This window comes from Dromiciops gliroides, chromosome 2 (assembly GCF_019393635.1).
Source record: "Dromiciops gliroides isolate mDroGli1 chromosome 2, mDroGli1.pri, whole genome shotgun sequence".
NCBI classification, from domain to species: Eukaryota; Metazoa; Chordata; class Mammalia; order Microbiotheria; family Microbiotheriidae; genus Dromiciops; species Dromiciops gliroides.
In genome coordinates this window covers 60,440,959-60,457,567 of record NC_057862.1, presented here as the reverse complement: position 1 = coordinate 60,457,567, position 16,609 = coordinate 60,440,959, and the positions used below count along the sequence as shown (strand labels likewise).

Here is a 16,609-nt window from a genome sequence, read left to right as displayed (position 1 = left end):
TGTGTGTATGTATATATAAGTGTGTGTATATGTGTGTGTGTGTGTGTGTGTACACTCCTTGTAGCCTTCTAGACTATTGTAATCCATCCTCATCTCTCCTCCTCTGGAACCTTCCAGTACTTCTAATTTGGACCACTCAGTTTGGCCTTTCATTGCCTATTGGTGTGTTTTCTAACCCCCTTAATTAAATATGTCTCTCTAGTCTTCCCAAGTGTAGGGAAAGCCTCTTGAGGGAAGGAATCCTTGCATCTAGTTTTCAAGTGGAGGTTGGGTATCCATCCCTTTGTCAAGCAAGGAATAGCAGGCATCCTGGGAAGGTGCAGGGAGACCCAATGGTCTCTGAGCCCCTCCCCAGTCTGAGACTGTGCAGCCATGTACCAAGATAAACTCAGGGCACATGTTTGGGATCCCCTCTAGCTCCTCCTATATGAGGCAGCATACAACATATTCCACAGATAACAGAAGAACAACGGACATTTTTTATAGCACTTCAAGGTTTACAAAACACATTTTACATACACAATCTCATTCAATCTTCAAAAGAGGAAGGTATTAAAGCCATTATTACTCATATTAAACGGGTTTAAACCCATATCAAATGGGTTTAAATTTTACAGTTGAGTAAAATGAGGCTCAAGGTGATCAAGCAGTTTGCCTAAGGTCAACAATGCCAGTACACGGCAGAGTTGGGATTCAAACCCAGGTTTCTCCTGCTTCCTGTCCCCCTTTACTATAAGACAATCAGTATACCATTGAATGAGGGAGTATTTCTTTTGGGGGTGCTTACTGTGGGTGTGCTGTAGGTTATTGAAGAACCCTCCAGGGTGAAACATCCATTTGGTTCTATATATAGATAGTGTGGGTGGGAAATGTGGATGCTTTATTGAATGCTGTTCCCACTCCGAGGCATGCCTAAATCCTGCTGGTAGAATGAGAGAAACCTGGCACACAGGGGATGAAAGATATTCTGCGACTCGTGCTCTCCTTCATAGGCCAGGGTAATGTGTCATGGTGATCCCATACCTCTCCCTCCACAATGTCCTATAATTACCGTCAGGGCTGCCTAACAGGGAGTGGTGAGGGTAAGGGAAGACCTCTGCTAAACTGATGACCTTGGAAGGGAAATAAGGTGAGTCGCAGACCAACTCTCAGTAGGCAAAGTTTGACAAAAGTTAGCATAAAAAAATAGATATCTGGGGATGTTGGTGGGACTGCGAGCTCAAAAATGAGTCAAGGTTGTGGCTTGGCAGCTAAATGAAGCTAGTGTGATTGGAGGCTGTGTTAGTACAAGCAGGGGGTACAACCCATAGGAAGTAACAGAGCTCCTGCGTACTGCCCTCCAAGAAGGACGTGTGGGAAGCCGACCTCTGGGATACAATACTCAGTTTCAGGGAAGGCGATGACAGGCTGAAGCATGTGCAGAAGAGAATGGCCCAGAGAGGAGAAGATCTGGTTGCAAGTGTCTGGGTGGGGTGACCTGGGATTGCTTGAATGGAAGGAAGGTCCTAGAACCTCTTGGGAAGTATCTACATCATCTCAGAAGAATTATAAATGGACTTCGATTTACATAATTGATGCTTTCTTAAAAAGCTCTTTCTGGAGCACATTTTGTTAAACCAAATTCCACTTTAAATGTTCCAGAAGGACTTACTATTCAAGGAATCCTGCGTTGATGGGATTGGTCAAGAGAACATAATACCTGGCAGCATTGCCCCCACAGCACTAGCTGGCATTTCTCTGACGTCTAGAGATGGAAGGTAGCCACAATCTAGGTCAAATCTGTCCATTCCTTCCCACCGAATGAGAACAACTTTCCACCACCCCAAGTCCCACACCATGGGACCTGTCAGGTGGGTACCCTTTTGGGCCAATGTCTGTCCTTGGTGCTAAACACTCCCTGCTAGGAAAGAGAAATCTCCTTCTCCCCCACACAGATATCTGAGAGCCTCTGCTGTTTCACTTAGTTCTAAAGGCAGAGAGCTGCGTGTGCACACCCTCTCTCCTTCCCTGTTGCCACCCATACCCCGACCTCTGCTTCTTCAATTGTCTGCCAATGCTGAGTAGTACCTGCTTTATGCACTGCAGCCGGTCATTGGTCTGCTGTATATGCCGGTCCATAGAATTCATTCTGATTGTCTCCTCTTGCCTTCTACCTGAAAGCCATTCACGTTTTCCAGCCTGTGGGGAGAGAGAGAGAGAGAGAGAGAGAGAGAGAGAGAGAGAGAGAGAGAGAGAGGAGATTGTCAGTCAGGGCTACTCCGGACAGATCTGACCCCTTTCCTCCCCTCCTATGAGAGTTTTCCCTCCCCTTCCCCGAACAAGGAACATCCCTAAAGTGAAAATCCCACAGACCCAACCCATATAACTCCAGGATAGTAATCACATTCCCTTAAGTCACTTAAGGACACCTGCAGGTAGAGCAGACTCCAAGCAGAGCTTCTGCATAGGCTTTGACAAAGGCTTGTTTGAAAAAGGGAAAGAAAATGTACCCTGTTCCACTTGCCCCCAGCACTTTGCTGACACCCTCCACCCCTGCAACTAAAGCTGCTCCGGCTGGGGTTAGAATGTCCCCCTTGGGGTAGGGGAAGAATAGCATGATTCTTCCTGTGTTATGCCGACTTGGGTCCTCTGCCTATGTGTCAGGCACAGTGCTAGACACTGTGGATGTAAAGAAAAAAATTTCAATACCAGCAACCCTCAAGGAGTTTACAATCTTTTGAAGAAGAAAACTTGTACATGTTTAGCAGAATACAAAAAGAATACAAGGGAGATTAGTTAGGGAGCAAGGAAGGCATTAGCAGCTGACTGTAGTGGCTGGGTCTAACAGAAAAGATTTTATGGCTGACTCTTGAAGGAAGAAAGGGAATCAATGAGGTCAAGATGAGGAAAAGGGGGGAGAGTGGAGAGAGGAAGGGAAGGGAGGGAGGGAGGGAGGGAGGGAAGGGGAGCAGAGAAGAAACACACACACACACACACACACACACACACACACACACACACACACACACTGGGGAGAGGAAGGAAGAAGAGGGAGGGAGGGGGAAGAGAGAGAGAGAGAGAGCACCGGAGCATATTCTAGGTGAGAATGAATATGCAGGAGTAGGTAGGATGAGTTAGGGTTAGGGTAGATGAACCTATCACATCACAGAACTGAGTATGCATCCAGGATTAATCACAAAGAAGGCTGGAGAACAATGTGGCAAGATGGTAGAGGGTCCCCGAACACCCCCTAGCCTTAGGAGTTGAAATGGTATCCTAAAGGATATAGGAAGCCACCTATTTCCCTGGCTGGGGAGCGAAAAGATAAAAGCCTCAGGTTAGGAAGCATAATTGGGAAATATTATGCCAGATGAATAGGGAGGGGCAAAGACCAGAGGCTTGGAAGCTGCCAGTGGGAGGTGATAAGGGCCTGCATTTAAATGCCTGTGTCTCCTATCTCCCCAGCTAAACTCGAGGGTCCCAGAGAGCCTGGCCTGTATGCTTATTTCTTGGGTTTCCTCCCATATTGCTAGGAAAAAGGCTCCATGCCCAGCAAGGACTCATTACCTAAGACTGAAAAGAGAGTTTGTGGTACTGGAGAGCTTGAGGAGGTTCACAGGCACCTTTTGGGGGGTCACTTTACAGGCGTTGGGCCAGGGGGTGAGGGAGAGTGAGGGGTAAGGAGGGGAGGCACAGTGACAGTCTCCCACCAAATCTGCCCTGAGGGAACACCCCCTTTTCTAATGCAAAGTCAAGTTTCCCTTCTCCCCTCCTCTCCCCAGGGGTGTTTATGGCCCTGGGCACCAATTAAAGTGGACTTATTTACATATTCATGAGATTTAGAGGGCTCCCGTCCCCAGTTTTAAGGGGGAGGGTAACAGATGTATTGACCTGTCAAACAAAGCCTTCCTGTCCAAAAGGTCCCCAAACACTAAGGGTGAGGAAGCCTGAGTCTTCCTTTAAATACAAGCCAGCAGGGAGGGGGATTGGAGGGGGAGGGCGCAAAGACAGCCGGGGGGAACAAATGCCTTAATTCTAGGCTCTTCTATCCCCCAGGCCAGAATTCCCATCTCCCACCTCTCCTCAGGAAAGAGAGAGGCTTCAGTCTAGACAAAAGACGCAGTGATTACTCCATATAACCAGCAGAGGTCGCTATTTACAAACACAGCCAGGCTTCCCACCCTCCTCTCATCTAACCTGCACTGAACAGGCAGATCCTCAGGGAAGAGAATGCTCCCATCTCAGATTTCCCCCCCCCCCGCCCCCCCCCCCAATGGTGATGATTCAGAAAAAAAAGTGTAGACAAGTTCTGGCTCAGCCACTAAGTATATGACCACGGCCACTTAACCTCTCTCTGAGCCTCATTCATTCCTCCATCCATCAGTGATTATTAATCATGTGTTAAATGAAAGGGTTGGACAAGATGATTTTAAGGTCTCTTCTAGCTTTAAATTGTTGATGCTTGAGGTGATTGGCCTCAGTCTGTCCTGGGGACCAGATCAGGGAGAAGCTGTTTTAACCATCATCTCCCCCCGCCCCAATTCCTTCAACAAATATCTGAGCAGAACCTATTACATTCAAGACGCAAAGATTAAATTCCACTCTACCCCATTTATCAAACTTTATTAGACATTATTATGTATTAGGTGATGCGGGCTATAAAACTTAACCCCCCCCCCCCAAAAAAAAACACCCAAAGCCCCAAACCACCAGTACCTGTTCTTAAGAAGCTTAGGCTTTACCTGAGGAGATGAAAAAGGTGAACAGATATGTGTCATGTCCTAGGGTAAGGTGTGATGCGGGCAAAAGTGAGATAGCTATGGATATTGTGGAAAGAGTGTTGAAAGGGGATTACATTTCCACATGAATTAGAATCCCTGCTCTGCTCTTTGCTATCTTCATATATCATAGGATCATAGATTTAAAACGGAAAGTGAATTCTCAAAGGCATCTGTTTTGTTTGTTTTTTTTAAATCTTTTGCTTTTATACTACCTACATTTCCCAAAATATCTCCTCTTCTTCTCACTCCCAGAGGAGGAGAGGAAACTATATTATATTTTTCTTATAATAAAGAAAACCATTCAGTAAAACTAATCAACACATCCAAGGAACCTGCCAGTCTCTGTAGGGTGTCTCACTCCTACTCCCCCACCTCTCCAAAGGAGGGAGGTGGCACTTTCCCATATCTAGTCTTTGGGGTCAGGTTTGGTCATTATAATCTCACAATGATTTCATTTACTTTGTTATTCTTTCTGCTCACATGCTTCTAACTGGGCATACTGTTTTCCTGGTTCTTCTGACTTCACTTTGCATCAGTTGATGTCTTCTTACACTTTACCACATTCATCATTTCTTACAGCACTGTAATATTCCATCACATTCACAGACCTTAACTTGTATAGCCATTCACCTTAGATGGACATCTATTTTGTTTCCATTTCTTCATTAATAATGATAACATCTTGCATTTCTGCAGTGCTTTACAGACTGCAAGGTATATGATCTTGGTATAACAACTTTGTGAGGTAGGTGCTATTATTATCCACATTTTACAGATGAGGAAATTTAGGCAGACAGAAATTATGCTCAGGGTCACTCAGCTAGCAAGTGCCTGAAGGCTGGATTGATCTCATGTTTTCTTAACTTTCAGTCCAAGTCTTCCTGACTCTTGGTCCAGCACTTTAACTACTAGGTCACCAAATAGTGCTGCAATAAATATTTTGGCTTATAGGGAAAGAGGAAGGTGGGGTTTTGTTTTGGTTTTTTTCTTTGGTCAATGATCTCTCCTAGGAGTATATGCCTAGCCGGGGACTCTCTGAGTCAAAGGGTATGCACATCCTAGTCATTTTCTTTGCATAATTCCTAATGCCTTTCCAGAATGGGTGGATTAATTCAAAGCTCCATCAAGAGTTCACTAAGAGTACCCATTCTCCTTCCAACTCTCTCACTTCAACTATTCCCAACTTGTGTCATTTTTGCCAACTTGTGGGTGGGTGTGACATGAATCTTCAGAGAGGTTTTAATTTGTATCTCTTATGATTAGTGATTTGGAGCATTCTTTCAAATGGTTGTTAATAGTTTGCAATTCTTCTTTGGAGAAATGTTCATATCTTTTGACCACTAATCTACTGGAGAAGGGCTTTTGGTCTTATATATTTCTGTTAGTTGCTGATATATCCTTGATAGCAGACCCTTATCAGAGACAGGTGATACAAAGATTTTCCCTAGGCAATGGCTTCCCTTCTTATCTTACTTTATTAATTATCTTCCTGCAAAAGCTTTTCAATTTCATGTAACTGAAATTATCTATTCTATCTTTTTTAATTCATCTAGTCTTGGCTGCTCATTTAGCGCAGGAAGAAACTGTTACCAGTAGGACTTACAGGTGATAAGCTACAGAACTGGAATTTGAACCTGGGTCCTCTAATTCTAAATTCAATGCACTTTGCATCGCATGATAATGCCTCCTGCAAGTAACTTCACTTCTCATTTTCCTCCTGTGTAACATGAGAAGGATGAACTGGATCCTTTCCAACTTCGGTCCATCTCTAAGTCCTAACATCCAATGAGATGCAAACAAAATGGTCCTGGAAAATGTGAGGAGGGAGGGAACAATTTTATTGCCTATTTAGCTTAGAAGAGATAAGATACAAATGTACACAAAAGCTCCTCTAAAAGCTAGAATGTGTACTGGGGAGGTTCAAAGTGCCCTGAATACACCGAGTGTACACTTCTCTCAGCCCCAACTACCTCAGACTTGTGACTTCTTTTTGCTCTTCTCCCAGCCTGCTTCCCTCTCAGTCCTATGTCGATTGGCCCCAAGGCCCCACCCCTTTGTACTGTGAGTTAAAATTTCCCATATATATCTGCCCTGCATCCACCACTAGGCTACAAGTTCCTTTAGGCCTGGGGATGATGCTTCTGTATCCTCCACAGGACTTAATATAATGCAGAGTCCAGAGAGGTACTTAAATACTGATTGGCCGATAAATAGCCAATTGGAAGGCCGATGACATCAGAGGGTCCAATTTTGGACAAGCCAAGTTTGTTGGTGACAGCAGGCACGCATGCATGCTATAGTGGCTAGAGCCCTAGAACTGGCTAGAAATAAGGGGGTTCAAATCTTACTCAGACGTTCACCAGCTAGCACGCCTGGGCAAGTAGTTTCTTCATCTATAAAATGAGGTTAGACTGGCTTCTACAATCCCTTCCAGCTTTAAAGCTATGATTTTGTGACTCCACAGTGTATATTAACCCTTGCCCAAGGTCTTGGCTTGTAAGCAACATGCCACTTGCTAAGGCAGCTCAGAGAGAGTGAATGAACTACAGCAGGAGGAATTTAGCTTCATTGGGGAGAGAATCTCTCTCTCAGCAGCAAACTTACAAATGGAACTGAGAGCCCAAACGAGATTTTCACCCCGTAGGTCTTTTAAAACAGGAATCACAACTCATGAGGCCTTAGCCACAATCTGATTTGAAAGCAGGGGGAATGGACAGGTTGACTGCTAGCGAGTTTCTCTGGTGGGAAGCAGGTGGCCTGGGCTGTCAAGATTTACTTTCCGGTGTTGGAGATAATGGGAGGGACAGGGGGAAAGAGGGTGGGGTTGGGAGGAGAAACATTACTCTTTCAGGTAGAAAATAATGGGCTATTTTAAAAAATCTATAAAGGATAAAATGTCTGGCTGATTAGAAAGGCACTGGCTAAGAAGGTGACATTTTTAAACTTGAGAGATTAATGGTGTAAAAATGGGGTGAATAATAGCTATTAACACCAATAATGGATGGTATTGGTAGCAAATGCTTTAAGAATAAAAAGTGGCTTTGGAGGAAGAGCTGGGATGTGCTTTGACCAGAAGTGGAATCATTCTGTCTCCATCATCTCTCCTTCCCCCTGCCTGGCACAGGAAGGAAGAAAGCCCCTTGGTTCTCTCAAGAGAGGCTGGGTAAATTCAGGGCCCAGAAAAGTGGGGGAGATGTCTAAGTGGGAGGGGGTGGATGGCCCAAAGCAAGCCCAGGCTTCCTGAATCATTCTGCCTGGGATGCTCTCCCCTCAGAGATCATGTATCTATTCTTTGTTTATCTTAATTAAAGGTCCATCTCTTTAAAAGAGCTTTCTTTGACTGTACTCTCCCTGCCCACACAGATCTCCTAAAAGTTATTATTGTCCACATTACTCATTGGGAAAGGCACTGGACCTGTGATTTCACAGATACAGGGCAGAGGTATCAAACATTCATTCAATACTCCCAATGCTACCCCAACCACATTAAAATGGATTCAGGAAATATTTTACAAACGAGATAAAAATACAACAAAACATAGATAATGTTTTTTAAAGTTCTATCACTAATTCCTCTATGACGCACTTTTTTGTTTTGTTTTGTTTTATTTTGTTTGCAGGGCAACGAGGGTTAAGTGACTTGCCCAGGATCACACAGCTAGTAAGTGTCAAGTGTTTGAGGCCAGATTTGAACTCAGGTCCTCTTGAATCCAGGGCCAGTGCTTTATTCACTAAGCCACCTAGCTGCCCCCTAGATAATGTTAACACGTGGTTTTCTACGTTAAGATGCAGCCCACTGGGGGCAGCTAGGTAGCTCACTGAATAAAGCACTGGCCCTGGATTCAGGAGGACCTGAATTCAAATCTGACCTCAGACACTTGACACTTACTAGCTGTGTGATCCTGGGCAAGTCACTTCACCCTCGTTGCCTTGCAAAAAAAAGAAAAGATGCAGCCCATGGGGGGTCCCTACATATGCTTTAGAGGCCCCCCCATTTCTGTTTGAGTTTGACACCACTTGTAGGGAACTCCTATGTAAGAAAAGGCCCTCTACCAATACAGGTCAGCACTTTCTCTGTAACTTTGGGAAGAGCATGGGAAGTTAAATGATTTGCCCAGGGTCACATAGCCATTATGTGTTCGAGGGACTTGGACTCAGGTGGTCGGGCCTTAGAGGTTACCTCTCCAGTGGTTATTCTATGCTGGTAACCATTGTATAGCACCACTTATTCATAACATTTGCATGTTATCTTCCTAACTAGGCTGTAGACGCCTCGAGGTTAGGGGCCATGGCTATTTCTCTCCTTTCTCCCAGGAGTGGCGTAGGCATAGAACAGGCTCTTCATAGGTTTGTCTCTTGCGTGATCAAAGTGGGAGAGGAAGCACAAAGGGACTAAGGGAACAATATGTTTCTTGTGGGTTGATTTTCTCAGAAGCACAGAGTCTTAGGATTAGAAGGGAGCTCAGAGGCTAACCAGTCCAACCTGTACCCAGACAAGCAGCCTCTCTCTGACAGGCCAGGCACTCAGCCATCCAGCTTTTGCTGAAAAGCCTTGGGGGGGTCAAGGAAGCTACTAGATCTGAAGGGAATCTCTTCTAACTCTGGACAGAGTTAACCGTTTCCTCATATCCAATTGAAATTTGTCTCTTGGTAACTTCCACCCATTGCTCTCCGTTTCACCTTCTGCCATCATGCTGGACAAGCTTAACCCCCTTCTTTTAAGTCATGTCAAAAAGCACATACGTGCCCACTGTATGTTAGGCACTGTGCCAAGTGCTGGGCATACAAAGAAAGACAAACTCCCTCACTTATACACACACACACATACATACAAACTTGTTGTTTTTTTTCTGTTAACCTTTTTAAAAAAAATAATTAATCAGGGGCAGTAGGTGGTGCAGTGGATAGAGCACCAGCCCTGGATTCAGGAGGACCTGAGTTCAAATTTGACCTCAGACGCTTAACACTTACTAGCTGTGTGACCCTGGGCAAGTCACTTAACCCCAATTGCCTCACCCCCCCAAAAAAATAATAATACTTAATCAATCAGTTAATAAATTTATTTATTTTCGTGGGGGCAATGAGGGTTAAGTGACTTGCCCAGGGTCACACAGCTAGTAAGTGTCAAGTTTCTTATGGAGCCCAGATTTGAACTCAGGTCCTCCCAAATCCAGGGCCGGTGCTTTATCCACTGCACCACCCAGCTGCCCCCTCTGTTAACCTTCTTAAAAGTTAACTCTGATCAGAGGGAAATTAGGGAAACAGGAATTCAATTCCATTCAACAAGCATTGAGTGCCTACTATGTCTAAGAGGATTTTAAGATAAGAGATGACAACTGCAGGTACAATCTAATGAGAGGGGATTGGATGTATAGAAATGGGGCAAAAGAGAGATTCAAAGTGTTCTAGAAAAGTGTTAGGAGGAAGGAATCCCTTGGGGTGAGGGGGGAAGAAAGCAAGGAAGACACCAGGGGTTTAGTGGTCAAGGCAGGCCATCTGAGACCTTCCTATCCGGCTTCCATCTGGGGCTGGAGAAATGATAACAGACAGAAATCCTATTTTAAGTTTCGCATTTTTTAGTTGCTTTCTTTTCCCCATTCCCCTGGGAGTCAGCCCACTGGTTTTGTAGTCAAAGGATTTGTATTCAAATCTTGACTCTTATCTAACTACACCTATATGATAAATTTCCCTGTTGGGACTTGGTTTTCCTCCTCTGTAAAGTGAGAGAGCTGGACCATTTTCCTTTCAATTCTAAGACTTTAGGAATGAGGGGAAGTTTCTTGAGTGTCCACACTCTAAATTAAGTGTAGTCTTGTCTTGCCTTAACTCTCCTCTATTCTCGCACTCACTCCATTGGGCAGACTCTCTGTTCCATCAACACAGACCCGCTTGACTACTATGTGACTTTACTGATGGCATTCCCCCATCCTCTCCCCCTTTCTTCCCACCCTGCTAAGTCTATCCTGTTCATTCAGATTCTACTTGTTGCCAGCAGACAAGCATGAGCTTGAGACCCGTCACCCAAGCTCATTTTCTCAACCACGATATAGGGTAAGAATTTATGACTTATTTCACCTCTCTCATGATAAGCAAATGAGGATACGGATGTGAATATGCTTTTCAAATCACAGGGCTCAACATCAATGTATCATGAACCATGCTTCAAAGTCTTCTCCGGTCATTCTAGCCATGGGGATGTCCATCTCTTCTTTTAGCATTCGTCATGAACCCCACTTCTTTCTCATACTATATTGTCTTTTAAGTTATTTATTTTTTCATTTGATGGTTAGTCTTCTATCCTCAACTAGATGATAAACTCTCTGCTGGGGGTGCCATATGATCTAGCTACGAAATGAATGGATTAATGAGGGGATTTGACCAGGGACCCTCTGAGGTCCCTGCTAGCTCAGATCTTGGATCCTGTAGCTAAGGATTACTGGACTATGCTTGAGAACATCTGGGTTTCAATCTTGGCTCTGTCATCTACAGGATGTGTGATCCTAGGTGAGTCACTTAACTCTCTTGGTCTCCATTATTAAAACAGAGACAGTAGGAGGCAGCTAGGTGGCACAGTGGGTAAAGCACTGGCCCTGGATTCAGGAGGACCTGAGTTCAAATCCGGCCTCAGATACTTGACACTTAGTAGCTGTGTGATCCTGGGCAAGTCACTTACTCCTCATTGCCCAGCAAAACAAACAAACAAACAAACAAATGACTAACTAAATAACTAAATAACCTAATAGAAGATTCAAGAAACATATGAGCCTACCTAATTCAAATGGAGACAGTAATCCCTGCCTTGCCCTTCCTACCTCACAGGGTGATTTTTAAAGATCAAGTGATGTGTGAGACTATAAAGAGCTATGATACAAATGTAGAGTAATAGGATGATCAATAATACAGTGGCACGATTTGGAGTCAAGATTTAGATACCAACTTTGTCACTTACTGGGTGGTTTGTTCTTGGGCAAGTCACGACTTTTCTGAGCCTTAATCCTTTCCTCATCTAGGAACTGGGGATAACAAGCAGTCACAAGACCTATTGGCTGGGGATGTTGTGGGGACTGAACATGAGAAAAACGTCCTTGTTTCAAACCATTTCCATCAGAAAAAAAAGCCCACGTGTAAAAGGAGCACCCCTTACATGTGTATGGTTCTGTGTAAACCGTAAAATATTACATGAATGCAAGCCATTATTGTTTCTTTATATCCCCCAAGTGCTTTGAATAGCAGGTGCTGAATAAATATTTTATTGATTGGGAAAGGGCTGGAACCCAGGACTGATGCAGAACTCTTTCCATTATATAATAGGCCACCAGTGACTACTCTGGATTCAGGACTTTAAGTGTGCTGGATGGGACAGAAACTGAAGACACATGCACACAAAACTGGCTTTGCTGAATTTCTCTGATTCATTCCCCCTTGTCCCTCCTCCCTCCCCTCACTTTGTATGCCTGCCAGTGGATTCAAGAAAAGAGGCAAAGGTTTCTTTTTCTCCTTTTCTTTCATTCAGAAGACACTCTTTCATTCATTGTTCAGAAGACAAAGCAGGTGTGAACTGGGCATTTTGGAGTTAAGTGGTAGGGACTGGTAGCTGTTGTTGGCACTGGCTATTGGGGGTGGGGTGGGGCCAACAACTTTAGAAATCAGGTCTAGGAAAAAAACTCAGTAAAGGAAGCTAGGTGGAGCAGCAGATGGAGTAACAGGCCTGCAGTCAGGAAGGCCAGAGCTCAAATCTAGCCTCCAGGCACTTACTAGCTGTGGGACTCTGGGCAAATCACTTTACCTACATTTGTCTCAGTTTCCCCATATAATAATAACCCCTATCTCCCAGGGTCGTTGTGCAGATCAGATGAGATAAGAATTGTAAAGCACTTAGCATGCAGTAAGCTCTATAGACATGTAAGCTATTATTACTGCTACTATCACCACTTTTATTATTCCATCCAGAAGAGTCAGACAGGGACAGCACCCTGGGATGACTAGAGAGAGCAGAACCAGAGGAAGCCGAGGAGCTTCTGCCCCAGTACCACCACCACTCATCTTTAGCAGAGGTAGAAAGTCATGGGAGGGAGAGCGGGTAGTGGACAGTAGTCTTCAGATAGCAGGAAATGCCAATGGATAGCTCATCATCTGTCTCCTCCCCTCTACTCAAGCACATTCAAAACCTCCCTGTTGTCTGAACTCTTCTCTCCCCTCCTGGCTCCACAGGTCCGCTCAAATGAGGTCCCCACACCTCTCCATCTTCTGCTGTGTTTTTGGAGGCAGGAACTAGAAAAGGCCACTGGCTACCAAGCTGCATTTCCTGCGCAGGCCAGCAGGTGTCTCCCTTTCCTACCAAAGGACAGCTCCCTCCGTCCCCCCCTGTCCTTATACCCTGTCTCACAGAGCTGCCTGATGTTTCCTTTTAAGCCTTTACAAGTCCCTACAAATCCTCCGCTGCTGCCCCCTAACAGGGAATAAGTAGTAAAACTGACACTGACTGTCTGACCTTGTGGCTATTGATTAACTGTGTCTGCACTCACTGTCATCCTTCACACCTCCTGGGCTGGTAAATGTAGGGCTAAGGACTCCTTTCTCTAGCCAGAGCTGAGCCCTTCTGAATGGGGCCATCTTAGGGGTCAAGAGGCTGCCACACTGGGGATCCCCAAGCACCGTGTCTTCCATATTCAGTCACTGCCCCCAGAGTATGGTTGAACATGCCAGCCAACGTGGCGCCTTCATGGGACTGAATATGCCAGTCAACACGGTGCCCTGGTGAGACTGAATATGCCAGCCAACATGGCATCCTGGTGATAGCACTAAGGTCATAGCCCAAAGATTTGGGTTCTGATCCTTGGCTCTGCTGTCTGTGTGACCTTGCTGAAGTTTTCTTCTTGGTGCCTCAGTTTCTCTTTCTGTAAAACGAAGGGTTGGAATGTACCACCCATTTCCCTTCCAGAGTCCGTATCATCAGCTTAGGTTTATACAGAAGGGGGCACCATGGAGTCTGGGATCGAAAACTGGTCTCAGAGTTCTGGAAGACCTGGGTGCAAGTCCCATCTCTAATACACACTGGCTCTGTGACCCTGGCCAAGTCACTGAAATTTCCCAAGGGCAGAGAAACAAGCTTCTCTGTGCCTAACACAATACAACACACTGACATAAGTCGTTGACATGAATTGAATTCCAATTTTTATTTATTTTGAAAAGGTCCTCCAGTGGTCAATTCATGCTACCCAAGCCAACCAGTCTATTCTCACTTGGAAGGTCTACAGAGGAACCCTAGCTCCTCCTCCAGGTTCTAATCTGTATTACAACCTAGGCCAATTCTTCCTGGATGTCTAACTTGAATTCCTTTCACTGTGTAGCCTAAGTCTGTTTAGAGCTCAGTAGAGAGGCACAAGGATAACTCACACTGATATAGTAACATGGGGGTCCATCACTTCCCCTAGGATACTGCCACCCACAAATTCTACCTTGTAAACAAGCTCTGTAGATCAAGACCTCTCAATGCATTCTGGGTTCTTACTTTTATATAGATGCAATCTTAGTGCGGAGCCACTGGCTGGGGAACGAGGCTTTCTGCCCACCTTCTCATATTCCTCATCTGTTCCCTCTCTCTCCTGCAAGATGCTGGGCTACATGACAACCTACTGACCTTTCCCCTCCCCAACCCAAGCCCACCTCCCAAACAGAAAGGGAACACCGCGAGACAAAGCGATGGGTTGTTTTTAGAAGATAGACACATACGTGGTTATGTGCTCCCACACATACGTGCTTTGACAGTGAGTTCTTGATTCGCCATGGTTGTGGGGGACAGGGAGAGCACGAATAAATGCAGCCCACTGAGAATCCAAATCCTTGTTTTAGCCCACCGCCTCCAGCTTCCCACCCTTTTTACTGTAGGCAAGAAGCCAGTCAGACTGGGAGGCTATAAGGCGGGGAGCGGGGAGGACTAGATGGGAGACGGCAGGCACACTTTCACCCCAGTGCTGCCAAACTTTACCATTCATTTAGTCATGACTCTGGGCAAGTCACACCTCCTCTCTCTGGGCCTCAGTTTCCTTTTCTATAAGATGGCAAGAGTGGGAAGGAATAAGCATTTATATAATACCTACCCGGTGCCCGGCACTGTGCTTTATAAATATCTCATTTGATCCTCCCAACAACACTTCAAAGTAGGTGCTGATATTAGCCCCATTTTACACTGAGGAAACCGAGTCAAACAGAGGGGAAATGACTTGTCCAGGATCACACAACTAGTAAGTGTCAAGTGTCTGAGGCCGGATTTGAACTCAGGTCCTCCTGAATTGAAGGCCGGTTCTTTATCCACTGCGCCACCTAGGTGCCACCTCATATACCTTCTTTTGATGCTTCCATCCACCACCCCCTAATGGACATGGCTTGGGTTTTATTCATTTATCCCAATACCTTTAAACAATCTATTTTTTAAAGATGCAGTGAAATTCTGAGCTTTTGTGTCCAACTCTCTTGCCTCAAAATGAGATGGGGTTGATGGAAAAACCCAGCCCCGAGCATCTCCTGAGTTGAGGTGCCCAGATACTTCCACAGCTGACCCTCTACCCTCCCTCCCTCCCAAGACACGGAACTTTTCAGGTATTTGGGGCAAAAAAGAAAGTAAGGGTTTGTGTATTTGACAGAAGAAAAAAAGGAAGTCGCTTGGTTTGCAATATGCCAGTGAGGAGTCAACCGTGTCTCATCTCAGGTGAACACTGAGCACGGATGGATGTGTGACAAAGCATTCCTGACCAATGGGGAGAAGCGGAACAGAGTGAGAGAAGTCACTGAACTGGGCTGCTTCCATCATGCAGAGCTCTCCCAAAGATGCCGGCCCCTCCTTTGCTCTAGAACTATATCTGTCCTTGGGGAAAAGGAAGAGAGAGACAGGAGGGGAAGTGATCTGCTGCTTCCTTGGCGACAGCCTTGAGAGGTGAGCTTGTCCAGAACAAGGCCTCCCTTTACCCTGTTGATTAAGCTTTCCTATGTATGCATGCATGTATGCATGTATGTACGTATGCCCTGTTTCCATGGCTAGAGCCTACAAGCTTGTTGAGGGCAGTGTGGGCTATTTCCACTTGGGCTCTCTCTCCATCACCCCCACCTCTGCCCCCAGCAGAAACCTGGGCCCTGCCCCTGGTGGGCCTCACTCTGATCAGTGAGCTAGCTTTTGTCTTCTCTTGCCCAGAAGCCTTCACACCCCTCCCCAGTCCTCTCCACGTTGTGCTGCCCCATTCCAGCCAGCACCCCATCTCTGTTTTAGCTTCTGTCTTCCCTTATTAGAGTGTAAGCTTCTTGAGGACAAGACCTACTGGGCTTGTTTGGATTGGTATAATGAGTACTTGGCCCACAGTAAGGAACTCATGCACTCCTCCCTCTCCCTCCCTCTCTCTCTCTTTCTCTCTTTCCTCCCTCCCACCCTATCATCTTATTACCTGTCCTTGGAATTTGGAGGACCGGAGGTCAATGGGGTAACTATATATATATATATATACACACACACACACACACACACAAATATACATACAGACACACATATATGCACACACATCTCTCTATAAATATACATATTCAGTATATGGACACAGTGTGTGAGGCAGGCCCGGTGATAAACACACACACACACACACACACACACACACACACACACACACAGAGTGATGGCATGAGTATGTGGAGCAGCTCTCTTTGGGGGCCTTGGGCCATGGTGCACAGAGATTGTTCACTCAGCAGCCTCCTCTGCAGCCTGACTCCCAAAGGGAAGGTGCTTCTCCACATGGGGTGAGGGTGGGGATGGGAGGGCAGAGGGGGCCCTAATGCCCAAGAGGCATTTTCTCCAAGGCTCTGCT

At 45.6% G+C, this 16,609-nt stretch overlaps 1 protein-coding gene across 6 annotated transcripts in view; it reads right to left on the bottom strand.

Moving 5' to 3' along the window:
- Positions 1 to 16,609, bottom strand: part of ZMIZ1 (zinc finger MIZ-type containing 1) — a 469,106-nt gene that overhangs the window by 199,886 nt on the left and 252,611 nt on the right. For all 6 annotated transcript variants that reach the window (XM_043990032.1, XM_043990041.1, XM_043990031.1 and 3 more), the window contains exon 5: positions 2,068 to 2,178. In XM_043990032.1, the coding sequence (XP_043845967.1) occupies positions 2,068 to 2,127 (60 nt within the window). In that variant the 5' untranslated portion in view covers positions 2,128 to 2,178. The remainder of the gene's footprint in view (positions 1 to 2,067; positions 2,179 to 16,609) is intronic.